The sequence below is a fragment of the Podarcis pityusensis genome (genome assembly GCF_964106645.2).
Source record: "Podarcis pityusensis genome assembly, chromosome: 5".
NCBI classification, from domain to species: domain Eukaryota; kingdom Metazoa; phylum Chordata; class Lepidosauria; order Squamata; family Lacertidae; genus Podarcis; species Podarcis pityusensis.
In genome coordinates, this window is record NC_138032.1 from 47,988,539 (window position 1) to 48,016,387 (window position 27,849).

Genomic DNA, 27,849 nt, shown 5'->3' on the forward strand with positions numbered 1-27,849 from the left:
CCTCCCTCCGAAAAAAGCATTTAAGAACATTTTCCACCACTCCTACTATTTTCTGAACTCTCACCCCTACAGAATCCTCCTCCCACATAATGTTTTTTCAAGCAATCTAATGTAGATGAGCTCCAGGCTGTCATTAGCACTCTTAACTCTGGGGAAGTCCTATTAATATGTTAAAGAAAGAAACATTTCCCCTGGGAGGATTTTACATACGCACTCCTGAGCAAAGCATTGGCTAATTGAGTCTGCTAGATCAAACCTATCTGGCACTTCCTCTGCGAATAATTCCTTGAGCTAAACACACTGCATCAGTCTCAGACTGGGAGGGCCACATCCGAATAAGCTCTCCCTGGGAAAGAGACTGGTAGATAACATTGTACCCTGTGATAAAGGATGACACAACCATTCTGGCTTCAGCTTTGAAGGGCTACAAAGGACGTTGGCTTAAAATGGTTTGCGCAACTTGTTAAAATGAAATAAAAAATTGATTGTGTGTTTCCTCAGCACCCCGGAATGTCAGAGTGACATTTGTGCCAGACAAGAGCTGTTTCAGGGGAGATCAGGCTTCTTGACAACAAAGTTTCCATTCCCTAATTCTCTCACCCCTCTGTTGTAATCTCCTATTTCCTTACATAGGCTCTTACTCGAAAAGAGAGGGCGTTGATATTTGCTCCATACCAGGTCTGTAGGTCTACATGGGAACACAACATTCCTAGTATCCAGGCATATTCTTGGGCTGGTTTCCGAGAGAAAGTCGTGGGCTGCTGGAAAGGAAATCTGCACACTTGCAGCTCACAAATCAGCAGGGATGTGAGAACAGAGGATTTAACATTTGCCATGGAAAATTTCTTCACATCTCCATCCCACACTGTATTTCTTGCACCCACCAGGCACCTTGATAACTTGAATTGCTTTAGTAGCATGATATAAGGGCTTTTTCCAACGATACATGGCAATCCAAATTATTAATTGCTTTCTACGATCTTGAGAGAGTCAGTTGAGAAGGATGACATTTTAACTGGTGGATGACGAGTTACATTTCTATCCACAGTCAGCACCAGCTTTTCTAAGCAGCTTCTCTGCTGCTTAGAATACTGCAATTCTTAATGCCCCCCCACCCTTGCAAACTGTTTTATTTTCATTAACTTCTTTTTTTGTTCAATTTATTTAAGAGACCCCCATACCAAACATTCATCTCACAATCACTTTTTTATTTTTTTAAGAACCAGCACCTTCTGGAACTACCACATTTTCTTCTTTGGGCTGCCACAGAGAAAGGGCATTTGTTAGCCTTTTGAATTGAAACTCCAGTAGTGGTGCTAGTAAGTTTTACAGGTGAGTCACTGTGAGGAGGGGATAGAAACAGACAAGCCAGGCCTCACTTCCATCCCTGTGTTACCAGGGAGTGACTTTGAGGTAGCTGTAACTCCCTATAAGACTTATGCCATAGGCTGGCAATGGGAGAATGGTAACTGGTATCAGCGGCGTAGCGTGGGTTATCAGCACCCGGGGCAAGGCAAGTAATTTGCGCCCCCTAACCCGGGGCAAGGCAAATAATTTGCGCCCCCTAACCCGGGGCAAGGCAAGTACAGTAATTTACTCTCCCAAGCAGCAGCAGCAGTGAGGCTTCTCTTTCCCCCGCGCTCTCCTGGAGCTGCCTCTTTTCTTTCCTTTTTTCCCTTTCTCCAAGGCTTTTCGCTTTCTCTCCTTAATTGATTCCTCCTCCACACCGCAGCGTTTCCTAGCTGCTTCCCCCCCCTTCCCCTCTCTCTCCTCCTCGCTCTGCTTGCCTTGCCCTGCACCGGCAGCAGCAGGCGCAGCCAGACCCCCGCCAGCCAGCCCGCCCGCCCGCCCACCCGGCTTCCTCTCCTTTTTTTGCCCGCGGCAGAAGGCTTCGCTCTCCCCCTTCCGCGACCTCCTCGCCAAGCCGAGCGAGCGCGGGCTCCCTAACCCGTGGATTTTAGTAGGGGCAGAGAGCTGCTAGTGCGAGCGCGCCCCCCGCCCATGTTGCGCCCGGTGCGGCCGGCCCCCCTGGCACCCCCCACGCTACGCCACTGACTGGTATTCCTCAAGGGAGGGCTGTCACCATCTGCAGTGATCATGGAGCCCAAGAAAGTAAAATCTCTCACTGCCTCCATTTCTTTCCCTTCTATTGCCAGGAGGTCATGAAGAGCCAGGTGAGGATAAGAAGAGTCATGAGGACGCACGTGGCACTGTGGGTTAAACCACTGAGCCTAGGGCTTGCCGATCAGAAGGTCGGCGGTTCGAATCCGCATGACAGGGTGAGCTCCCGTTACTCAGTCTGGGCTCCTGCCAACCTAGCAGTTCGAAAGCATGTCAAAGTGCAAGTAGATAAATAGGTACCGCTCTGGCAGGAAGGTAAATGGCATTTCCGTGCGCTGCTCTGGTTCACCAGAAGCGGCTTAGTCATGCTGGCCACGTGACCCGGAAGCTGTACCCCGGCTCCCTTGGCCAGTAAAGCGAGATAAGTGCCGCGACCTCAGAGTCGTCTGCAACTGGACCCAATGGTCAGGGGTCCCTTTACCTTTACATGAAGAGTCGGACACGACTAAACAACAACAAAGGGAGGGCAAGTTGGCAATCCCTAGTTTTGGGTGAAAGGGTAAAGAGCTCTGTTAGGTAGTGGTTCAGTGCTCCAGGGGTCAGAAAACTTTTTCAGCACGGGGCCGGTCCACTGTCCCTCAGAAAAAAGGAGAACGAATTCCTATGCCCCACAAATAACCCAGAGATACATTTTAAATAAAAGCACACTTTCTACTCATGTAAAAACATGCTGATTCCCGGACCATCCACATGCCAGATTTAGAAGGCGATTGGGCCGGATCCGGCCCCAGGCCTTAGTTTGCCAACCCATGTTAGGATTTGCATATACACTACTTTTCAGGGCCAACTGAACCTTCCACAGAAAAGACCGATTATATTTCTCTTCAGACAAGCATTTCAGTGGCAGAGAAGATGTGGAAACCTGGCAGCACCTATCCACTGATGTCGCCTCACAGAACAGAAGGGACTGAGTTTTAGAGCACTGTTTGTCAACATTTGCTCCAAAAACATGCCCATAAATTATTTTTGTGGTGGTCTTGGGAATGAATTGAAACTGCACTGAAGACCACAGTTTAAGAATAATTGTCACTGAGCAAATGTTCTCACTCTGGGAACGTTCTCACTTCTAAAATGCCTCATTTCCACATCCTTTAGCTAAAGAGTGAAAGAGGTAGCAATAAAGTGCAAATAAAATCACCATGAAAAACACTACAAGCTTCCAAAATGACACTGAGTTCCTGCTGATAAAGATGTTTACAGCAAGCTGTAGCTACAGGGAGAAACATTACAATTTGTGCTTTACAAACTTTAATGGGCAACGTCAAAAATATTCAAAATACGAAAGCAATCTCCGGCTACCGGCTGATCTATGGAAGAGCTTTCGGTATTTGCCTTGAAATAACTGAGGAACAGTTTATTAAATTGCAGTGCACTTTCCTTAGGTTAAAGCTTAAAGCTTAATTTTAAAATGAGGTTAATAGGTAGCTAAAGAAAGAAAAGAGGTTAATTAATATGTAAACAGTCTTTCAGGGTTTTGTTTCTTTTCACAAAACCTGAATGTTTGTGTAATCTCAAAATCAACTGGTTTTAAAATTTCAAACCATTTTTTGATTTGTAGAAGATCCCCAATGTATGAGGGATGTTTTTAAATGATAGGACAAATTTTCTAATAACCGTAATGTGATCCAGGATCAGCCCATCATAGCCTTTAGAGTAATGAGCTGTGGTGACCCGAGACCTGCCTCTCATTGCCCATCATACAGTTATGAGATGCTGACAGGGAAGAAAAGGAATTTGGTCAAATGTTCCAACACCCCCTTCCCTTCTGGCACCTCCTGATTTCATAATGGGTGGCATTCGTAAACCCTCTTGACAGCAGATCTTTATACTTGTAAATTCAGTACAAACTATCAACACATTATGGCAAAATCCATAAACCTGTCTTATCAAAAAATTGTGCTTACGAGGTGATCTTCAGGTCAGCAAGTACTTTATTAATTCTTTTCTTTTTTTTAAGAGGGTTGGTTTCTCTGTGATTCATACCTGTGTGGGGCAATTAAACAAAGTGAGCTATTGTATTGGAATGCAAAGTATGCTTTTGGCACTATATTGGGCAAGGCCTATAAATTCTGAGGTTTTTGGCAATGAGTTATACAGCTACATTCATTTTGAGGAATTTATCGGGTTTTGATAGCTTGTACTTTGTGAATTATTATGAACAAGGAGTTTGCTTGCCAAATTCTATTCTTATCATAGTATTATCATTCAATTCCCCTGCTTTTTTGGCAGTTCCTTCCAGAAGTGCCACTGCGCAAGATATTTAAGTCCACTTCACACCTGTCTTTAGTGGCACCGCACCCTTCTTCATTCAAGTCCTCCTATCCTCACATCCTCCTGGAAATAACCCCCCCCCGCCCGCCTTTCTTCTTCACCCATGAATCACCCTTATGATATTGGCTCTATTTCCCCCTAAAACCTTGGGAATAGCAATTCCTTCCTTAACAGGAAGAATACATTTCTCTGCTGCCCAAACAACATAATGTTGTGGGCTTACTATTGTAAAATATAGCAGCAGCCAACTTGTACATCCTGAACTAGTCAGCTTTATGTTGCATCCCACGGTCTCTCTGCAGTGAACGGTTTGCCAATCCGTCAATTCAAGCCCTATTCAGGTAATCAAAAGAACACATGAGGACACAAACTGGAGAGAGGCTATAGAGCCATACCCTAGCCACAGCCCTAATGTCCCTGTGTATGGCACGCTTACATTCCTGTACTTCCCACATTGACCAGCAAGATTGGAAAAGAGATTCCAAGTCTGCTTAGATGAGTGTGCTTAGAATTCACCCTGCAGTGGGACCTTCCCATTCAGGGCAGGGAGATCGGAGCAGGCGAGGCAGGGCATGGGGTGGTGACTTGGTAGGGTGTGGTCACCCACACCTGCTGCACCGTCTGTTCCCCTGGGGCATTCTTTTCATCCCTGAATAGGACTTTGGACAAAGTGAATCTGAATAGGGCTGGGTACAGATAAGGGTTCTTCCCCTCCCTCTATCTCTCATAACACTAGAGAATCTGTTGTCCTCTCACAATGCCCGATATCAGGGGAAGACAAAAAGGAAGTATTTCTTCAAACAGTGCATAGGAGTTAAGATATGAGAATTGCTGCTCCTTGATGTGATGGCAGCCTCCAACTGAGATGGCTTCAAAGGTGGAATAGATACATTCACTGCAGAAGATAAAGGCTATCAAAGGCTACTAGTCAGGAAGGCTGTAAAGAACAGAGGGGACATGCCACTTAATGTCAGTCTTTAGAGGAAACAGCAGTGGGAGAGGGCTCTTTCCCTCAGGCCCTGCTCATAGGCTTCACTTCAACATCTATCTGGTCACCATGGGAAACAGGATGTTGGATTAGATAGGCCTTTGAGCTCACCCAAGAGGGTTCTTCTGAAACTTATATTGGAGTTTCCTGTGAGAACTGACTCTAAGGTTTACTGCACCTTCCTTCATCATCAAAAAGTTAACATTCTCTGGCCTATGTGCATGAAGCTAGAAATTCTGCTTTTGAAAACTATTGTTTTGAAAAAGAGAGTTACTGGGCCAGGAAATCTGGTTGAAGATCCTGGCTCTTGTATGCACTGCAGTGGAATCCTTCTACTGCTTTAGGGCCTAGTGGGTGATCATTAGTCATGAAGGAGCGTACTGTTGTTCTTCATTTCCTGTGAGACAAGCATAGCTATTGGATAGTGTCTGTGCCATTATTAGATACGAGTAAGAAGCCCATGAGATTTCACTGGTGGGAAGGAAGGTTGGGGTGACCCCTTATCTGTTCATGTTTCGAGTGGTGTGTCATTCCAGTCCCACATTTCATAAAAATATGCCTCTGGTGCTTTTCTGGGGCCATGCCCATCTGGTGTTGGCCCTGACTCTGTTCCTCCTGCAACCTCCCTCCTCCCATACTCCTCTAGTTCTCTTTCTCCCCTACCCTTCAGTGTACGTAGTGTTCTGCCATTCCCATAAAATCAATTTGCTGCTGTAGGCAAAAGCAAAGGGCGCAAACATAAGGGGCATCACTAAAGTGGAACTAACTAAACCTTTTCCCTGGTATCTGCAGCCATAAAGGGTCTTCTATGTGTAGAGGGATACAGTTTCCCATCCCAATTCATACTCAACACCATTCTTGTGAATTTTGTCTTTTCCCTTACATAGGTGAATTGATTGCACTGCAGTCTATTCTATTTCTTCCTTCTGGCAAGAACAGAAGAAGCATACAGCCAGGCACAGAAAAAGTCATGCAGTCCCACGAAATAAAGCGCATTCACTCATCTGACACAGCAATGTGCTCTGATCTTGCAGACCTTTGAACTCCTCTAGAACTGACTCACATCTCTCCCCTTCACTTCCCCTCAGCAAGACTACTGCCCTTTCCAGTACTGTACCTGGGAATAGGCTATTGTCCTCCTGGCATTGGATTAATGCTTGCCTGAATGTAGAAATAAGTGTGTGGGTTTTCTTTCTCTGAAGGGGCTCCAGGGCAGAGCTAGCAATTCCAATTTTCTATGCTGTGTGTCAAGGTTTGCTGGAAAGAGAGGGTGAGCATCCAAAAGAAGGTAATGTTCTGGCACTGCTCAGATGACATACCTCCTTCTGCTCTTAAGATGTGTGTTGCATTTAGGAGATTTGCATGTTTTGGATGAATATGTGATGTTGCTTTAGAATATTATACAGGCAAAGACCGACTTAGGTGCGTCCGAATGACGTGCAATTGCAAACACACACACAGTGCCAAACCCAGAAGTAGCACCAAAACATCATAAAGACAATGAAAAGGGCCAGGGGCAGAGTGGGCTTGCACACATTTCACTAACCCACACACAGTCCAGAACATAGCCCCCATGCAAAACAAAGGTTGCCTGTATTATTAAGTCTGTGAATGAAGGTAGATGTTATACATGACCCTGAAGGCACTGGGTGATAAGACCTGCAAGATAACCCTGGTGTTGTTAAACCACTTGCATAGACGGCATATTATAAGTTTACCAAGAATGCCCTCTTGACTAATGTATATGCACACCAAATCAGGGCAGTTGTCCTGCAACAGAAAACCTTTTTTGTGTAGATTACTACTACTATTATAATTTAAATATATATCCCACGCTTCGTCTCAATGGAGCTCAGGGCAGTAGACATAATAGAAGTTAAAATAATGCAACTATATATATACACTGTGTATACATACACACACACACACACACACACGCAGTCACATCCCTTGTAGCAAATAATTATCTAGATTACCAGAAAACGTATTTTTCAGCCATCAAATGCCTAGGTAAACAAGAAAGTTCTAAAACTCCCCTGAACAACAATATTGTGGAGACAGAATCACATCAAAGGGGAAGGCATTTCAACAAATGGGGAACCACCACCAAGAAGGCCCCATCACATATCAACGCTAGGCAGCCAGCACTACCAGGTCCTCCATTAACAATCATAGTATCATAGTTTCATTGCTGAGCAGCTATGTGCAGAGCTCAGTGGAGTAGGAGGCCAGCCAACCAGAATAGTCTCTGAGGTATACTTACCTGGACATAGAGTCAGCATCCAATGCCAGGTTCAGTCCTAGGGTCAAGCGAACAGCAATCCATGTGGTCCGACAGTCCAGGGGTCAGAGAAACCAATGATCATAGGGTCAAGGGTCAAGACAAGCAGGAAGCAGCAAGATAGGGCAAAGAACTACAAGAGTTGTTATCAGCATCTGACTGCTGCTGGAAGCTGTGAATAGGAAGGCTGAAGCCAGCTGGTTCTCATCAGAACCTTTTCCTCTGTGTTCTTGAAGGCTGATCAGCTTCAGGTGGAGTCAACCTTCCACACCTTCAGGCAGCTGTTCAGCAGGTGAAGCTGACTCCTGGCCTACCATGACACATAGGGCTCGATATGGTTGATATTGGGGAATATGTAGGAAGCCTTCTTTGCAGGTGTTAAGAGTCTGGACAAGACTTGCTTTAAAGAGTTATGCTCAGGATTAAGCTTGTTTGTTGAGTATAAATTGTATTTACACATAGTCATCCAGCAGCCCGTGCAAGTGACCAAAGCCCACATCCATCTCGGCTGAATGACTTGATTCATTGTGGGACAAGGTTCAGCTGTTTGTGATAATTTTACAGGGGCCCCTTCTCCTTCTGTCATAGCCCCGGGACTGGAAAAGCCAGAGGTACTGACATTCTTCTCCATTTACAGGTGTCAAAATCACCAGGAGCCCGGTCATGGGGAGAAATCCCACGGCAGCAAAATGGGGAAGAAGGAGGAGATATTGTTTGACAGGAGAAAGAAGGGGAATTTCCTACCTAAGCTGGGGTATTTTTCTTACACAGCATTTCCCTTAATAATAAAAAAACACCTCCTTTTTCACTTCTCAGTTTAGCAACCTGCTAGAAGTGAAACACAAGCACAGATGAGTCACGCCAAAGGGGAAGCATCTGTTATGACCCTCATTCCTTAATGCCCCTATGCGTTGGCTTAACCCCAGGCTTTCTAGAAAACGTAATAAATCGCTTTCATGAGAACAGGGAGTTTTTGTTGTTTACCCTGCTGGTGTAGGTGCCCATAGGAACTGGGTTTTACAGTAGCAAAGGTTAGATATTGATACTGGGTTTTCATATGGGAGCTGATGGGCTCAGTCCCAAAGCATCCTTCTCTAATGACAGAATGAGTCCTCATCTTATGATCATCTATTAAAAGCCATTCTAGTGGCTCTCTGAGGTAGCTGTGAGCTCCAGGGCAGGTCACCAAGCAGTTACGTGGATTGCAGCTGTTACACAGCCCATAGTGTATGAATAGTCCATAGTACAAGAATAGCCAACATAGATCCCTCTGAAGATTATGGAAAACAACTCCCATCAGCCCCAGCCACCATGGCCAATGATCAGGAATGGTGTGAGTTAAAGTCCAAAACATCTGAAGGGCTCCATGTTTGTTATTCCTGCCATAGTTTCTTAGAAAGGTTACCTCACTTGAAGGGAGACTAATATTGTATATATACTTCTAAGAACCTTGTGACTTCAGAAGATAGATCTTTAAGGGGGGAAATGCACATTGGTAATAATGAAATAGTGTTATGGGTTTCATTAAAGCACTGGCTAAATCAGGGGTGGGGAACCTACTGCCCTCCAGATGTCGCCCTCCCAACTCCATCATTCCTTATCATTAGCCATACTAACTGGGGCTGATGAGAGCTGGAGTCCAGCAGCACCCAGAAGGCTACACGTTCCCCACCCCTGGGCTGAAGAGTAAAAGACCAGGATGTGGCTCACAGAGAACTTTAGCAAATGATCAGGCTGCACTTGACACTTAACTAGACACAACAAATATTAGGTGAACGTTGTTGCCCAGTGTTGGAGCTATAAGGTCCCAGATGCAAACCTTGGCATTTCCAGTTAATAGGATCTCGGATAAGAGGACTGAGAGACACTTTTTTTGTGAGACCTACTGGGCTGGGTGTATCCTTGATTTGACTCTGTGTAGAAAAGGCTCTTTACAGTATATATCCTAAATAAAATATATAGGAAAGCAAATTTAGGAAAGCCATTGGCTCATACTTCTGAGGAAACCTGGATTTCTCTATGCGAAAGGAGAAGATGGTAAATGGTGGCCCTGTTGCCATCTTAAATGTATTCCCTTCCTTGCTAAGGCAACCAGCAAAGGCTGCCTAAAATTGAATCAGAAGAGTGATTTCCCCTTGGCTTTCCTCCCTCTGTTTCACAGGGACTGTTGATATATGATAAGGGAGGAATCTTTAACAAAAGTCAAACTCGCTGTAATTTTCCCAGCTCTGTCCCCAACAGTATTTTTGTGAGAAAGAGAAGCCTTTAAGCATCTGCAACAATGGCATTTACGGACAGCTTCATGAGAAGGAAGAGTCTGGGGGTAAGTTTCCTGACATTCCTCAGGCATCCTGTGTGTCAGGGCTCACTCAGGCTGACATCCACATAAGACCTCCCTGGGCTGCCATACAGGAAATGGGAAAAGCGAAAGAACAAGAAAAGGAAAAGAAGTGGGGAAGGGAGGTACTTTCTTTTAGAGGGCTTTGCCCAATATGTTTCTTTATAAACTATGGCCAAAGCCACACATGCCTCTTAAAAAGCACGTTTGAGCCTGTGTCCTGTGAAAGACAGATAGGAGTTCCCAAACTGTGGTCCATGGGCCACCAGTGGTCCACGAGCTTCATTCAGGTGGTCCATGGCATGTCTGTGGATTTCTGATTGAATGTTCCTCATTGATTTTTATTGTATTTTATTGCATTACAATTTGAATTCTATGGAAGTACAATTGCTACAACAGGCAGAACAACCATTAATTGGTCTGCCAAGACCTTCTGCAGTTTTCAAGTGGTCTATGGAGAGAGAGAAAATTCAGCTCCACTGACCTAGGGGAAGGTGGTTTTATAACCATATTTCAATCTTTGTGCATTTGTGTGTCACTTGTGAGCACATGCTTTCTGTCTCAAGTTCATTCTTAGTCCTCCGCTACCACCACCATAGAGTTGTTATCCCTATTTGGATAGAGTATTCTTTCACCTTTTAACTTCTCCTCCCACTACAGAAGTGCTGAGCTATGAGCAGAAGCACTTGGTGGCCTCACAGAGGGGATGCACAGTTCAGGTTTTTCCTTAAGTGCTCGAGGCTGATCAGTTATGAAGGACAGGAGCCAAAGGGGTCAGAAAGCATCATTTTATTTTTTAATCTCCTTGCTTTCTGCATTCAAATGTATTTGTACAGGGAGTGAGTGTCTTTCTCAAGTTCTGACTCTTCTTCCCAATGCCTTGTAATGCATTGGGATCTCTCCTCATATATTTATATGAACTATAAATGCAGCACACTCATCAACAAAAATGACTGAACCCACACCCTGGGCAGTGGGTTTTCTTACCCAATGATATTACACCCATGCTGCTCTAATAAAAGAAAATACATCTGAGATGTATGCTTATTCTTTACACACACACACACACACACACACACACACACAATGTTTATATTCCACCTTTCCCTCCAAAGAGCTCAAGGTAGAGTACATGGTTCTTTTCCTCCTTGTTTTATTCTCACAACAATCTTGTGAGATAGGTTAGTCTGGGAGTCTGTGACTAGTACAAAGTTACTCAGGGAGCCCTGGGGATTGGAACCCTGGTCTCCCAGGCTCCAATCTAACATTCTAACTACTGTACCACACTGGGGACTCAATTTGTTCTATTACCATGTCCGTGAAACTGGAAACCTATCCCTTAGCTGTCTCACCTTTCTAAGGTGTTTTGTTTAAAAAGCCATACACTGGAATGAACAGTACAGTTTTGATTTTTTCAAAAGAGCATAGGAACAGCCCTGCTGGATCAGACCAAAGGTGTGTCAGATCTAGCCTCTTGTTCTCATCAACTAGTGGCCAACCAAACACATATGGAAAACCCCCACACACAGGATGCCTGAGGAATGTTAGGAAACTTACCCCTAGACTCTTCCTTCTCATGAAGCTGTCCATAGATGTCATCGTTGCAGATGCTTAAAGGCTTCTCTTTCTCACAAAAATACTGTTGGGGACAGAGCTGGGGAAATGACAGTGAGTTTGACTTGCAGAAGTGAAATTGACTCAATTTTTGCCTCAGAGACAAGGATGGGTGGGCAGGTACGGTAATTCAGAGAAGTATGGCTACGCTCTGTATTACATTTGAGTCTGCTGGCAGGCCAGCACCAGGAATAGGCAGGCCAGTGAGGGAATATGTTTTCCTGTACTAATTGGAAAGGTACATGGTGACTTTTCAGTTGAGGAAGGCAGAACTTGTGAATGGTGGTAATCCACATTAAGAGAAGTGGGAGAAGACTGCCAAGGGATAATCAAAGGATTTTAAAATACACAGGTGCCTTCCACCTAACATGGTCATCCTGGTCTCCTAACTCTGGTAATCTGCCCTAAAGACTAGTTGAGATCAGTGCATGACAAAGCAGCAGTTGCCCGTATGGTTTGCATGAAATCAAAATGGTACATTCTTTACAAGCCTGGATGAAGCAATGTGTAAACAACACATACGTAATAAAACCATCCTCAAGTCATTGCTAAACTGTGTACTACAGTGCTTAAGAGAGTTTGCTTCTTCCCTTTTCGCATAAAATGTTTCTCTACATAGGACTTTATGTGAGCTTACTCCCGTTTTCAAACAGATACTTTCTAATAATAATAATGTAGTTTCTGTCAAGAAAGGCATACCACCACACATCTACCCTACTCCTGGAGCAAAGAAAACTGTGCTGCCTCTGAGAGCCAGTGTGGTGTAGTGGTTAAGAGCGGTAGTCTCGTAATCTGGGGAACCGGGTTCGCGTCTCCGCTCCTCCACATGCAGCTGCTGGGTGACCTTGGGCCAGTCACACTTCTCTGAAGTCTCTCAGCCCCACTCACCTCACAGAGTGTTTGTTGTGGGGGAGGAAGGGAAAGGAGAATGTTAGCCTCTTTGAGACTCTGTCGGGTAGTGCTAAAGAGGGATATCAAATCCAAGCTCTTCTTCTTCTCTGGAACCTGCCCTGCTAAAATGGTAGCATCCCAAGGTGTCTTGTGTGGGATGAGATGTGCTAAAACCAGCCCTCCCCAAAACCTATGCTAAGCCCTTTGCACATGCCTATATATCATCTGTCCATTTAACAGCTGTGTGACAGACAGAAATTCAACAGGGGCTGTTTTTCATCCTTCTGCATCCCCACTTTTAGCCATTTTAATAACTGCGGCCTGCACTGGGCAGCTTAAGGGCCTGCCCACTGCAGCTTGAGCAGCGAGCAACCTCTGCTCCCCGCAGCTACCACCATCATCACCGCCACCATCGCACTTCCTTCCCTCTCTTAGTAAGTCGACGGAAGCAAGTGATGATTGTGTGAGTGTGAGTGTGAGGAGGGCTTTCTGATGACTAGAGAATTTCTGAGGCGTTCTTCAACTTCCTTTGCTTCAAGAAGTCTGACTAACGCTTTACTGAGCATCGCCTCTGCGTTCCCTCTTCCTGGGGGAGGGAATCTCCTCTCTCTCTCTCTTTCTCTCCGCGAGCGGGCACGGCTTAGCAAGAAGAGGCGTGCCAGTTTAGGAACGTTTCTGTGACGTCAGTCGCCTTATATGGACAGCGCCGCGCGGCTCCGGCGTTTCATTCAGATAAATTGCCTCTTCTTGTAAGCGGAATCCCCTGACCGGAGTTACGCGAAGGGAAATGCAAAGGCTGGGAGGGGCGCGCCGCAGCCAGGAGGGGCATTAAAAGGAAGCGGGTTGGCAGCCCCTCCGGCTCCGTTTTAAAAGCAAAAAAAGGCGGGGTGCCTGTTTCCAGACCCGCTTAGTTTAATCGCTGCCTGGCTGCGCTACTTTCCCGAGCCTCCCCGAGGGAAGGGAACTATAGGGGGCAGAAGGCGACGATGAAGGTAACCGCTCTTGACTCCCGGCAGCTCAAGCAGCTCCTGCGGAAGGAGCCCGCCGGCTGCCTGGTCTTGGATTGCAGACCGTACCTCTCCTACTCGGCCTCCTGCCTCCGCGGATCGCTGAACGTGAACCTCAACTCGGTGGTGATCCGTCGCGCCCACGGGCGGCCCGTGCCCTTGCACTTCGTGGTGCCCGACGAAGCGGCCCGAGGGCGGCTGCTCCTGCCTGGGGCTTGCCCGGAGGAGGAAGAGGAGGAAAGGGAAGGGGACGCTGCGGTGCCCTCCCGGCGGCTGCTGACGGCCGTGGTCGTCCTGGATCAAAACACCCGGCACTGGCGGAAGCTGAAGAAGGAGAGCACGGCGCAGATCGTGCTGAACACGCTGCTGGCCAGCCTGCCGGAGACCGGAGCGAGGGTCTGCTTCCTGCGAGGTGAGGGGCGGCCCGAGGGGGAGAGGCGAGGGCTTTGGAGGGTTGCTTTAGTGGCGGAGTCTGGCGGGAGCCTCTTCTCCCGGCCAGAGTTCTGCGAGTCATTTCCCTCGCCTGCACGACGGCTAAGGAGCCGGACCCCCCTGCCTGCCCTAGAAGGCGAGATCTCTGGGTAGGAAAGAGAGGAGCGATCGGGAAGCCAGAGAGGTGTAACCGCCTTCTGTTGCTCTGCCTCCTCGCGCTTTTGGTTAGGACGTCCGCCGACCGAAGTCTGGCCCTGCTAGGCTCGCCTCGCCTGTTTTCTTAACTTAATTTAACGCGAATGCAATAATAGTTTCACGCGAATCAGCCCGTCCCCTCAGCATCCGATGCCAGGAACCTGGAGACCCCCCCGCCCGTTAGTGTTTGAGGAGGAGGCGCTGATGTTGGATAAGGAATGCCGGGCTGCAAAGCTTTTGCAGATCTCGAGGGAGGCAGTGGGTTCCTCGCCTAAAGCAACGTGTGTCTTGGAGAGTGAGAATGCACTCGCACGGCGTAGGGAATCATGACTAGAGGTTTGCTGCTGCTGGGTGGATATAGACAGAGAAATGGTTTGTATTTCCCCCTTTCCATAGTCTCCCCAAAGTTTTCCCCATCAACGGACAAGAGATAAATCGGCTGGTGGTGAAAATAAAACAACTTAAAATTGAATAGGTGCATTGAAATGATGTTCAGTTGTCTAGTGAAGGGAAACTTGCGTGACTAATTACGGTCAGCATCCTCACTTCCTCACTGGGTTAAAATATCAAACGTTCATCTAAAGAGAAATGTGGGATTGGGGGGATTCAGAGTTGTAGAATAAATTACCCCTGTGGACACGGGCAAGTATCCCAAACTCCAAAATGCTGGACACTATTAAAGTGTTCCTGGCCTGCTCAGTAATACTATAATCTTTGAGTAAATTTATCGGAAATGCTGTATACTAATACATGGGATGGGTTGGAGGTAGAAACCAAGGTTTATAATACATAATAATGCCCCTGCTCTTTTAATAAAAAGGAGTTCAGCAGTGTAAAAACTCAGCAGTGCCCTCTAAAGGGCAGTTTCCTGTAAATTACGAAATTAAAAAGAAATATAGATGCCAATGCACACTCTTCCAGTGTCTCCCAAGACAGGCAGATGCCAACGGTCATAGATGCCAACCTCTTTTCCACCTAAATTGTAAGAGTGGGAAAAGTAAACAATTGCCCCTTTGTATGTAGCAGAATAGGACCGAGAGTTAATATGGGAGCTGGTCCTGTTAAAGGTGCTGCATGTTTTTATGCAGACTGCCTGCAGGTTCGATCCTCCTTGTGTGAAAATGGCAGTCTATTTTTATCACTGAGCATGAAGCAAACTTTCTGTGTACAGTGTGTGCCTAATTCAAGTGGACTTCACATTTGCCCTTACCCCTATATATAAAGAACGTAGATGTACAGAAAGATTGTAGAAGTCTTGTGGCCCCTATCTATGGAGCTAAGCAGGTGTGGGGTGGAGGAATGTGGTAGTGGTACCGCTTTCTTTCAAGGAGTGACCTTTGCACCACAAACTTCATGAGGTGAAGCTGCTAATACGTTCCCTTCCAAAGCTCCTTATTGCCACCCTGAAGCTTGGCTGCAGCTCTCTTCACCCTCCTCCCCTACATATTGCAAGATAAGAAACCTTTTTATTTTAAGACAGTGTTCACAACTTGGTGCAGCTTTGGGTTATTCGGTGGCTTTGCCTACAGCAGAATATTAAATTCTTCTGGATGCCAATCATATCAAAGTCCCCTCCCCCGCAAAGACTTCTTGCTATCCAGTCCTTAGGCATGCTGGTATGGCAAATTCTGTGCGGCTATTTGCTTTGAATTCTTCCAATCCACATTTAAAGAGCTCGCTTTTATTCTAGTCCATCTATGTAGACCCCATAACTTTAAAGCATATTCTCCCCCCTCCCCAAAGAATTATGGGCACAGTAGCTGGTTAAAAGGGTTGCTGGGAACTACAGTGCCTAGAATTCTGAAGTCAAGAACACGCATTGAATATACTTTAAAGGCATGGCATGTAAGCAGCCAAAACTGCCTGCCGATAGCAAGTGATTTTATAAAACGAAAATGAAGAGCATTTAAGAGTGTGCTGCCACAGTAGGAAACTTGTCTTTTTGAAAAGCGAGCCTGTAGTCTGAATGCAATCTTAAGTTGCACATCCTTAAATAGAACGCTCTGTTGTTGCCACAGGTTTCCATCTTCCAGAAGCTGGCTAAATTGGCGAATTCTGTGTGAGTCACAAGCTCTTGAGACTCTTGCTATATTTTTAGTTCCGTTTGAATGTTCACTATGAAGTAACAGAAGAGTCCCGGGGTTTATCCCAAGGGTTTTGTCTGAACTGTGACATGAGAGAGAAAATTCACGGTTGAATGGAACGAAGTTTTCCAATTGGGGTTGGACTTAGGCAGTCCTAGTGAGATAAAGGTGTGAGTCAGAACTCTTGTCAGCCGCCATAAACGCAGCCTCGCTCTTCAGGGAATTGTTTTTACTGCAGAATGACACAATCCTTTTCAGCACCCCCCCTTTTTTATATAAACTTCCAGCCCTCGTTAATTCATTGTATTTCATATGTGGCAATGTTTAAATTTGTGATAGGCTTTATCGTTTAAATTGTCAGCCTTGGGCAGGGGGCATCCTCAAAGGGTCTCCCCCACCTATAAAATAAAGCAGTCATTTTTCATGAGAGAGGCTGCAGCTGTAAATGTCAATAAAAATAATGCTGGATTCTTCTGCCACTTTGTTATGCATAGGATTTTAATCATTGGTGGTGAAAATGAAGCCTACCCCTCTCACAAGATGAGTAATGTAGCATTAGCAGAAATAATAGCAACAGAGTTCAGCCAGTGGGGGAGCAGAAGTGTGTGCCTGTGTTTGTGAGAGAGAGAGCTGGAGGACTTGAAAAGGTGACTCACTTTAAGAACTGCCTGCAAATCTCCTGATCTCCAAAGGCTCCTGGTTTTCTATTAGCCTCCTGAGCAAAGGCACCAGCCACCCAAGAGAAATCCGTTTGGCTGGTTCCCTTGGTTTGTGAATCCATGGGCATAAAATTGAGGAAAGCTCAGCATATAACATCACTATAAATAAACTGTCAGGAGTTATAGAAAGAGGATGTGGAATGAAATAGCATTATATTTCAGAACAAGGTCGAGGAGAAAAGCTGGCTTCTAACAATAACCGTTTTCACTGCCTTCTTGAAAACCCATACAGAGCCCTGTTCAGTTGACCACAGTACTCTGAAATGAGCTGTTGCTCCAGAATAGTTGTGTCTTCTCCCATTCTGCTGAGTGATAAGGATAATTTTTTTCTCCTTCAGCAAATATGTGATAGATCAATGTAATCTTTTTTTAAAACAATATTCAGAACTTTAGTTGATAAGGGGACACATTCTCTGTTAATTTTTTTTTAAGGCTCAGCTAGTAGCTTTTAACAAGGGTAAACTGGAATTTTAAATGCAGGATAATTAAGCTTCTGCATTCTGGCTGGATTAAATGAATCTGTAAAAGAGGCTCCATGGAATCTACTGAAGCCCACACTTCCACTGACTTTGGACTGGTTCCTTAGTTCTGTATTTCCTCACTGTCAATATCCTGCTAAGAAAGTTTCAGCATACAGCTACTCAAGGACATAGATTACAGGAGGTCAGCAAACTTTTTCAGCAGGGGGCCGGTCCACTGTCCCTCAGACCTTGTGGGGGGCCAGACTATATTGGGGGGGGAATGAATGAATTCCTATGCCCCACAAATAACCCAGAGATGCATTTTAAATAAAAGCACAGATTCTACTCACGTAAAAACACCAGGCAGGCCCCACAAATAACCCAGAGATGAATTTTAAATAAGAGGACACATTCTACTCATGATTCTGATTTAGAAGGCGATTGGGCCGGATCCATCCCCCGGGCCTTAGTTTGCCTACCCATGGCATAGAATATGTAGCAGAATAGAAATCTTAAGAGAGAAGGGTTTAAAATGCAGGCTTGTAAGATCCTAGGTGTGATTCCTTAGGTAGAGTTTCAGAACGTCAATTTATCCATTGCTGCAATTTATCTTTGAGAAGATGTAGCAGTGCAGTACAGCACTTTTCATGACAGTTATTCACTGAAACAAGTTATGGGTTTTGTTTCCCAAGTAAACATATCCTTTCAGAGACCTGAACAAAAGACATAGAAATCCATGTAGTATAACTTGTGTTTGAAAGCACAGGTTTGCTCAAGGTGTAGCTGATTTGCATGCTTCACAATTTCATCCAAGGTCTGAGCTTAACAGATACGCTCATTTTCACCAATTGTGCAGAGAACTTAACTAATTTATCTCACAGTTGTTAAAAAAAAAGAAAAAGAGCACTCATCTGGGGCTGTTTTGTTGTCTGATCCCATCATAGGATTTAATTAAGTTTTATGGCTCTTAATGGATCCATTTCATTTACCATAACACAACGGAATGGAAGTTATTAATCAGTACAGAACAGCCTCTCGGAACTTGCCCTTCCTCAAATGGATACAAACATGAAGCTGTATGATAATGGTGTTAGTCTTGATCTTTGAAACAGAGTCAGCTGATTTCACTAACCTTTAGCTGCCGTACTGTTTTTCTTTTGATTGTGGCTATTTAGCTGCAGTGTTAGAAAATGGGATAGAAAAGCTAGGAGCCAAATGGCTCCTGGGATCTGGGTTGTGAGCGCCGAAACAGAATGTCTAGTCGCCATGGGTGGGGGTGCATGTCAGCAACACTTTTTATTTATTATTTTGATGAGCATGAATTAGTACGCAAGTGACACATTGTTAATACAGTCATACCTCAAGATAAATACGCTTCAGGTTGAGCGCATTACTTCCGGGTTTCGCAGCTTGCACATGCGCAGACGGTCAAAATGATGTCATGCGCAGAAGCAGCGAAACGCAGCACGCGCTGTCGCATCTTACGTTCTGTTCAGGATGCAAACAGGGCTCCAGAACAGATCCCGTTCGCATCCCGAGGGTACCTCAGGTTAAGTACTTAATTCGTTCCGGAGGTCCGTACTTAACCTGAAACTGTTCTTAACCTGAAGCACCACTTTCGCTAATGGGGCCTCCCACTGCTGCCACGCTGCGGGAGCCCGATTTCTGTTCTCATTCCGAAGCAAAATTCTTAACCTGAAGCACTATTTCTGGGTTAGCGGAGTCTGTAACCTGAAGCGTATCTAATCTGAAGCGTATGTAACCCGAGGTACCACTGTATCACATTTTTAGCAGAAATTGTTAATACAGTACATGTTTAATTTGGTATTTACAATAAAAATATTGGTACCACACCTCAGTTTTCAAAACGCTGTATCTTTATTGTTAAACTCCTTAACAGAAATTTTGAGGCTTCAAAGCACATACATTTCAGTAACCCTTGAGGGTCAGCCAAGTGCAAAAAATGGCACCCAGACTTTTGTAGATGCTCGCAAATGGAGAATCTTCAGGCACAAAGCGCCTGGCGCCCTGCTAATTTTGAACCCTGTTTAGCTGTGGTAGGAAAAACTTCCCCACTTATTCATAAAATGTTCATCATGCAGTGAGAACGATCACAGCCTCAAATTAATTGACGATCAGGAACAATTAAACTATTCCCCCCCCCCACACACACTTCTGAGCCCTATTAATTGACATTTCTTTGTTTGCTTCTTTCTCCTCAGGAGGCTACGAAACCTTTTATTTGCAGTATCCTGAGTTTTGCATAGATGTAAAACCCATATCCCAAGAGAGACCTGAAACGGAGAGAAGCACCAGCAGCCTCTACGAGAAGCCGTGCATCCACCACAAACCAGCATACGATCAGGTGTGTTGAGGGGAAGATATGACTAATCCCACCCACGCTCTGGCTCCTCGGGGGCTCTTCCTGTCATCATCCTGTTCGTAGCTGACTAGTTCACTCTTTTATTCATGTCTGGCAATGTGACAAAAGGACTCGGCGTGCATGTTTGTTTGTCATGTTTCAAATAAGAAGTCTGAGTGTGATGCACTTTTGAAGACAAGTGGCCTTAAAACTAAGAGAGATAGATGCCGTCAAAGCCACCTATTGTTTCCCCTCCCCTTCTTCCCTAATATGTAAAGAGTTTGTAACTCTTAAGAACTGTATAGTGACACCTTCCTGTTCACACCTTTCCTTCAAGGAGCTATACATGCTTCACTCCTTCACAACAGTCCTGTAAGGTAGTTTAGCCTGAGAGACTGCATATGGCCAAGGGTTCACCCAGCAACCTTTCAAGCTGAGTGGGGATTTATCACCTTACTTCTCCCTCCCATTGCAAGCCAGCTCTTCTATTTATTGGAAGTATATATACACACACATACACAATGTGCTCCCTTAGTATTCCCTCCCACCACCTGCACCTGTTGCTGGGGCCTGTTCTTCCCCTTCTCATCTCTAAATGGTAAAATATTTTCTTCAGAAAGACTAGGAATGGAAAATATTTCTACCTAAGTATTTATATCCTGCAGAACTTAATAGTGGTATTTACATTTCTATCCCACATTTATTCCTAGGAACTCCTATAACAGTTTTTCTCCCCATTTTATTCCCACACCATCCCTTTGGGGTTGTTTAGCTGAGAGTGGCAGACACATGGTCACCTCCAGTCAGCTTCAAGGCTGAGTTGATATGAACCCGGGACTTCCCAGTCCTAGCCTTGACATGCGCAACCACTCGCCCACATGGGATCTGTTACGCATGGCATACTTTGTATTCCCAAAGGTGAAATATTAAAAAGAGGTTTTCCGACACCTTATGAAATATGAATGGTGCCTTGGCTTGGTTTTCTGGGCACTAAATATAATGCTCTGACGTTTTCTAGCATGTAGCTTCTTTTCTTGTTTATCGCCTTCTATTCACAAAGGGGGAGAAGACTTGAGTGGCTGAGAGCAGCAGGGGAGAGTCTTGTGTTTCTGATGTGGCAGGGCTGAGGGCCCCATGCTGATTCTGCTTTGGGAGGCTAAGACAGCTTGAAGTCAGAGGAGGCACATGCCAGCTGCCATCCTGCAATTATTAATTAAGCACGCATGAAAAGAGTGTCATGCTAAGCCCAGTAATGTGTTCATGTTTTTCTTTCAAACTGAACTTTAAAACAAATGCAAACAGTGCATAGTATTGTCAAGATACCTTTGAAGCTTCTGGTTAAAGTACATCATGCCTACCAGGCTCCGTCAAGAGACACTGAACAGGCTTTGTGTCTACATTTTTAGTATGATGCTGTGGAAAAAAACATGCCCCTGCATGGTGACGGAAGGGACAAGTAAAAATCCTTTTGGTGTGTGCTTCATGGGGGGAGGGAGGCATAAGGAAACCCACGAGTGAAATTGCTCGTGATACCACACGTGGCAAATGTGAATGAGAAAAACCAAATCCGGTGATTTTTCGTAAGGAGTCTTCTATTAAAGTGGTTTGCTGGTGAGCTACCATGTTAGCCTATATGGGTGGATTGACCAGGACTCCCTATCAGAGTCTTTGCATTGCTCACAACCCACAGGTCATAAGGGGCAGTTCCTGCCAGTACGGAAGTAGCAGGACTGGCAAAGCTCTCATTGTGCCAAGACCACAACAGTAATTCTACCCCCGCAGCAGGAACTGCACCTCTTGCAAAGTACTTCCTGTCTGGGTGCTACAGCTCTGATCTCAGTGATGTCTGGAAAACACCCTAAAATTGTCCAAAGCTCAGCCCCTGCTGTCTGTGTTCTACTGCGTCTCTCTGTGTGTGGAAGAAAAAACAGCAAACGAGAGCCTATAATTATATTCGGTTCCTTGCCTTCCAGGGTGGCCCAGTGGAGATCCTTCCTTTCCTGTACCTTGGCAGTGCCTACCATGCTTCCAAGTGCGAGTCCCTAGCCAATCTGAACATTACAGCACTCCTGAATGTCTCCAGGAAGAGCTCCGAGCCCTTTACGGATCAATACTGCTATAAATGGATTCCAGTGGAGGACAATCACACAGCAGACATCAGCTCACACTTCCAGGAAGCAATAGAATTTATTGGTAGGTGTATTTCTCTATTGAAGATAATACTGAACTCTATGGAGACCGCCATCAGAGACCAAACCGCATGTCCCGAAATACATTTTGTTGGGGCTAAGGAAAAAGCCCTTCCAGAACCTGTGATAAGGCTTCGCAGCTCTCTCACTTACCAGGAGGTGCATCTCCTTCCTGCCCCTTCTGTAGGGTGGTTAAAATATTTCATTACAGGGAAGCTTTGTGTGATAAATGGCTGTAGAGCAGGGTTTCCGAAACTTTGGTCTCCAGCTGTTTTTGGACTACAATTCCCATCATCCCTGACCAGTAGCCCCATATATATAAGGGGGGAGGCTTTTTAAAAAAGAAGAAGAAAAAAATGATTTCACTGTGTTAAACTCATTTTGCTACCCGCCTTGAGCTAACTGAGGAAAGGTGAGGTATAAACTATAGAAAAACTACTGTGGCGTAGGCCTCTGTGGGCTAGATGCATCTTTCAGCCGGCAAACATGCAAGCGTACTGTAAGTGAGGCTGCATAGCGGGGACGGGTGGTGAAGCAAGGCATTCTCGGTGACAAGGGAAGAAGTATTTAATGTGCATGAATGGAAAAGAAGAGTCTGGGGTGCTGACCTCTGACCCAGGGCTATTTGAGATATGTAGAGAGGGCAGGATTACTAAATGATAGAAATGACTATGTCTGCCAATGTGCCACAAGCAGTGTAACTCTGTCCGTTGCTTAAGAAAAAGCTACACACACCTGTAGGCATGGTTCTACAGAGACCTTGCTTTTTTGTCCATTTTTTAAAGGAGAAACAACAGCTTTTTCCAATCTACCTGAGCAGAATGGCAAGGAGCCGTAAACCAGGAAATCATTGGTTCAAATTTTGTTCCTAAAGCTAGCCACTGTCTCTGTCCCCCAACTTCAGTATGGGTTTAACAAAGCTGACCTACCTTATAGTGTTGTTGTGAGAATTACTGAAAATGTTAAGTGCTTTGCATTTAGTGCAAGTACTATTATTTTAATGTCTGTTAATACAGTACTGTACCCTAAGCTTGGTAGCAGGAAGCAGTTTAGGACACATTATTGCATTAACAAGCATTAAAATAATGATTATGTTAAAATATATGAAACAGTAGCTCCATATTGAAGATGAGAAGTTTGAGGATTCAAGAAATGTTAAGATAGATGGATACTTCAATTATTACGGCATGCCTTTGAGGATGTGACCCAGAGCAGAATGCAGTAAAATGAAATGTGGGTAATATATTTCTCACGCCAGCCAAACAGGGCAAGTTCTATTTTTAATCAACGCGTTTTGCACAAGGAGCTTATTTTCAGAATTTTCCTTTTAATCTTATAACAATAATTGAATTGTGTGAGTAACTTGGGGGCCTCCCGTTGCGTAAAATGGTGGTTCTGCCTCAGCCATTTATAGCCTGACTTAAATCCAAGTGCCACTTATCAAGGGTTATAATTAGAGATGTTAGGCTACTTTATTGTGCATTTTGTGGTAGAAACCCCAGGAACCCAGGGACTTTACATCCCTGCTCAAAATGCATGCTGAGTGTCTACCAAAAAGGCCCACAAAAGGTGGGGACAGAAGCAGTACATTTCATGCTCTTACCCAATGGAAAAATAGGCACATCTCCTCATCAGATGGGAGGGAACATGCAGCAAGCCCACACCTTTTGCCGCAAGGTCTGTGCTGCTTTCGAAAAGAACCTAACTGTGAATTCAATTCTTTTGTGGCATTGTAGTATTTGCCTTATTACACATCTGTTGCCATAGTTCGGCTAGATGAGGGGAAGGCAAACCTCTTAACTTTATCCAAATGTGATTAATCTACCGTATAGCTATTAAGTTTTGTTATTTGAACAAATGCGTTAAATGCTTCAGCCAGTGTTAGTGAATAAAGTGGAAATTTTCTCCTCCGGCATTCTGACATTAATTCCATTTGTGGAACACCTTCTGTCAGCCCACTACCTCTTTTGGACTACTGTTTGCAGAATGTTATGCTGCCATTGTGGGCATCCACTTATAGTGACAGCTAACATATTCAATGCATCACCACCACCCTCTTCTGTTCTTCTTTTTCTTTAGATTGCACCAGACGGGCAGGGGGTAAGATCTTGGTGCATTGTGAAGCTGGAATTTCCCGCTCTCCCACTATCTGTATGGCGTATCTGATGAAAATGAGAAAGTTCCGCCTGGAGGAGGCTTTTGATTACATCAAGCAACGTAGGAGTCTGATCTCACCAAACTTTGGCTTCATGGGCCAGCTGCTACAGTATGAGTCAGAAATATTGTCCTCGACTCCCAGCCCTCCTGTTGCCTCTTGCAAAAGGGATGCTGTGTCTTTCTTCACCGAAGAGCTGGCTTTGGGCAAAAGCTTCGAAGGCTCCTGTTTTGCTTTTCCTACCTCAGTTTTGAATTCCGTGCCCATTCACTCACCTGTCCACCAGCTAAATATTGCTGCGTCTTCATCCTGCTGGACCCTCCTGGGAACAAGAGACAATACAGTCCCATGAGCCTGGTAAAGAGTATAATGATACATTTCACCTACATGCAATACAGAGGACCTCATGAATTTCACCTGGAACTGGACACTTGAGGGGCTGTCTATACCTGGAAGGGGGGAAAGTCATTTTACATTGAGATGGAATCTTTGTTCAGTGCATTTAAGTTTGGGGGATAGCTATGCCATTTCAGGTTGTTAACTTGTGCTGAGTCTAGCCAACTCCTGCTGTAGCTCAAATTGTCCTAGGCTTGTGCTTTGAACTAGAAGATAATTCTTCCTCTTCCCAGAAGCAGATGCCCTTTGTTATGGCTGAGAACATAAGTGTATGGACACTGGCTAGATCAGGCTTTCAAAAGAAGGAATGTTTTTTTAAAAAAGAAAAGTTGTGCACTGTTTAAGGGTTTTTTAAGAATAAATTCTGGACTGTTTGTGCACCCACTACTATACTTCCAGACTACGCTGGGGTAGAGAGAACGCCGCATAAAGCCAGTCTGGTCTGATTGCTTCTCCGTTGCTGTCTCCCTCCCTCTCTTTTAATTATAGCCTTGTTTTAAAAGTGTAAGCAATAAACAGCTGTGTCAGGAAAGCAGAGCTGTAATGAAAAGCACAATTTACAAAAGAAGCAAACACTGACATTTCGGTGATGGCAGAAACTTGAATGTTTGCTTTTTGCTGTTTTGTGTGTTTTTAATATGTACTACACCATAGGCTGCAAGTGGGTTAGAAGGTAGAAGCAGAAGACTTCTTTCTTCCCACATCCAATGACCATTGCTTACTGCTGTACAACTGGGGTCAGGTTTATCCTTCCCCAGAGGCCTTGGGTGCTTGTCAGTTTCTAGTCTGGATAGCAAAACGAGGTAGTGCATGTCCCAAGGCTTCAACATCATAGGGGTTCCACTCTTTCTCATCCAGTTGAATCCAGCTTGTGTTTCCAGAGATGCCTTATTTCCAGGGGATGTTTCATTCTTAAAACACCATGGTCCTATCAAAACACAAGATGTTTCCCCTGTTCCACTGGGGACACCTGCTGTGTTCTATTTCAGCCCCAAACACTATAGTAGAACCCTACCAACTCTGTAACTGGATGTAGCAACACATATTCCAAAATGGCACCAGTAGAACTGTTTGGCTGGCATATGGTGGCCATGTTGCACCTACCCTTTGAGTGAAGTATAGTCAAATTCAGGCTGATGGTGTGCACAGATGTACTGTTACTCGGTGGGGGGGGTGGATTGCTGACCTTCCAGGTGTTGTTGGACATCTGCATTGGCATGAGCTTCAGACAGCATGGCCAAATCAGAGGTGATGAACGTTATAGTCCCGCAACATCAGGAAGGCTACACATTTTCCACACTGCCTAATCTGTTCCTGAAATCCCGTGGTTGAAAGTTCAAGTAGGGTTCTGCAATGCAGAACCTGTGTTCTACAGCTTTATTTTGGCTTGATGCAAATGGCCAAAGCACAGACTGGTTCAGTTGCAGTTCAGTAATGGCCATGTGTAGGACATAGTGCTGAGCTAACAGGCTGCAAAAAATAAATGGGTGGAGCTGCACAGGTTGTTCACAGACCATATTGTCACCCCACTCTAGACTTGGACCTCTGTTGAGAGATGACTGCCTTCTCTTCTAACAGTATGCACTCACTAAAGAGCGGCAAAGAAGGAATTTTAAAAGAGCAGGCAGTTCTACAGCAGTTGGTTATGTAAAGGAATGCTTGAAAATTTTTTAATGCTTATCCAATGAAAATTTCTTTTTCTCTTTTCATTGCAATTAGATTTACTGCATTTTAAGATTTTAAGAAAAAGTTGGAAGGGGGCAGCTTGCAAACAATGCATCTCCCCATTGAAGTGTTATCCATTTATATATTACGTGGTCTTGTTGAACGTCGTGTGGCTTGCTTTTCCCTGTATTGATTGATCTCTTCCATAACACATTTCTGGCTGTGGAATAACATCATTTCCAAGCCAACTGGGGTCCTTTTTTTCCAGGGGATCTGTGTGTCTAGCTTGTATGTCTACAGGTGGCTCAATGTGCTGCTGTTGCTTTGTTCAGTCACATTTTTTTCTAAATGAGAAATGGCAATAACTGCCTGGAAAACTTGTGAATGTGAATATGAGAACTTTTTTTAAAAAAGAAAATAAAAACGTAAAAAAATAACAGAATTTGAAACTTTTTGTTCCGAGGATTATATGCACCAAGTCAGACAACATGTGAAAATATTATCTGCAGCGTTCAAGATGCAATTCATAGAATGGAAAACTAAATGCCAACTAAAATACAGAACCCTTGAAGCTCTATAGAGATATTACTATACCATGTGGGTGCAGGGAAGCCTGTGTGTGTGTGTGTGTGTGTGTGTGTGTGCGCGCGCGCGCGCGCGCATGCATGGGCACACACACCATTTTAAAAGCTCTACCTAATTAAAACATTACAACCTAGTTTCAAATGCATGTAACTATCATGGCTATTACACTACCTATGCCCTCAAATGGAACCATGCTCTGGTGAGAGTTCTATAAAATATGGCTCACCATAGGATTTTGATGAGGTTCAAGTATTCAGTACCCATGTAAATAAGAGTGTGCTCTTTAGAAACCCCTCTGTAATGTACAGGGCTTCCACGTTAGATAAATCAAATACACGCAGGTCCCACTTTATGAACACAATGTGTTTCCTGGGAAATGTTCATTAGGCAAGTGTTTGCGTAAGGAGTCTGCAATTTCCCTTGATTACTATGGGGAAATTTTTAATGCATTCCCAACCATAGAAAGTGGGGGGGGGGGCGGGGACCCAAATGTCCTCTGATTTGTTCAGTCACTCCCCCTCTGTTCCTCAGCCAACAAGGAAGTAAAAAATGCTTTCTGTTCCAATATCTGAATCTGCAGTGTGTATAAGTGACATTTGGACACTAATGCCTCATGTTTGGGTAACTGAATATTTACAGAGCAAGTGTTCATAAAGCAGGACCCTCATGTATAGAACACTGCATTTCTTACATTATATTGGGCCTTGGCATTTTAAGTACAGTTGAACCTTGGATCCCAAACATCTTGGCTCCCAAACAATTGAAACCCAGAAGTGCGTGTTCCAGTTTTTGAACATTTTTTGGAAGCCAAACATCCAGTGTGGCTTCCGCGGCTTCCAATTGGCTGCAGAATGCTCCTGCAGCCAATCGGAAGCTGTGCCTTGGTTTTCGAATGGTTCCAGGAGTCAAACGGACTCCTGGAACGCATTCTGTTAGAGAACCAAGGTACAACTGTATGTGCTAGTTCCCTGGCATAATACTACTAATCATTTATGTAGATCTAAATCCAACACAGAATTAGGTATGCTAGTCAAACATATGTTTATGTTTTAGTTTAGGCCACAGTGATCTAGGGCAGGTGTCACCTAGTCTGCC

The 27,849-nt window shown here is 44.7% G+C and overlaps 1 protein-coding gene across 1 annotated transcript; it reads left to right on the forward strand.

Moving 5' to 3' along the window:
- Window positions 1-13,220: 13,220 nt before the first annotated feature.
- Window positions 13,221-26,611, forward strand: DUSP5 (dual specificity phosphatase 5). The gene is made up of 4 exons (XM_081005149.1): window positions 13,221-13,923; window positions 19,625-19,767; window positions 21,738-21,957; window positions 24,033-26,611. Exons 1-4 carry the CDS (start codon window positions 13,491-13,493, stop codon window positions 24,458-24,460), a joined length of 1,224 nt encoding a protein of 407 aa, XP_080861275.1. The 5' UTR covers window positions 13,221-13,490; the 3' UTR covers window positions 24,461-26,611.
- The last annotated feature ends 1,238 nt before the right edge of the window (window positions 26,612-27,849 follow it).

Coding starts and splice junctions, on each gene's coding strand:
- DUSP5 (XM_081005149.1), top strand. CDS start 13,491: ATGAAGGTAACCGCTCTTGACTCCCGGCAGCTCAAGCAGCTCCTGCGG. Junction 19,768..21,737: donor ACAAACCAGCATACGATCAG/GTGTGTTGAGGG, acceptor CTTGCCTTCCAG/GGTGGCCCAGTGGAGATCCT. Junction 21,958..24,032: donor GGAAGCAATAGAATTTATTG/GTAGGTGTATTT, acceptor CTTTTTCTTTAG/ATTGCACCAGACGGGCAGGG.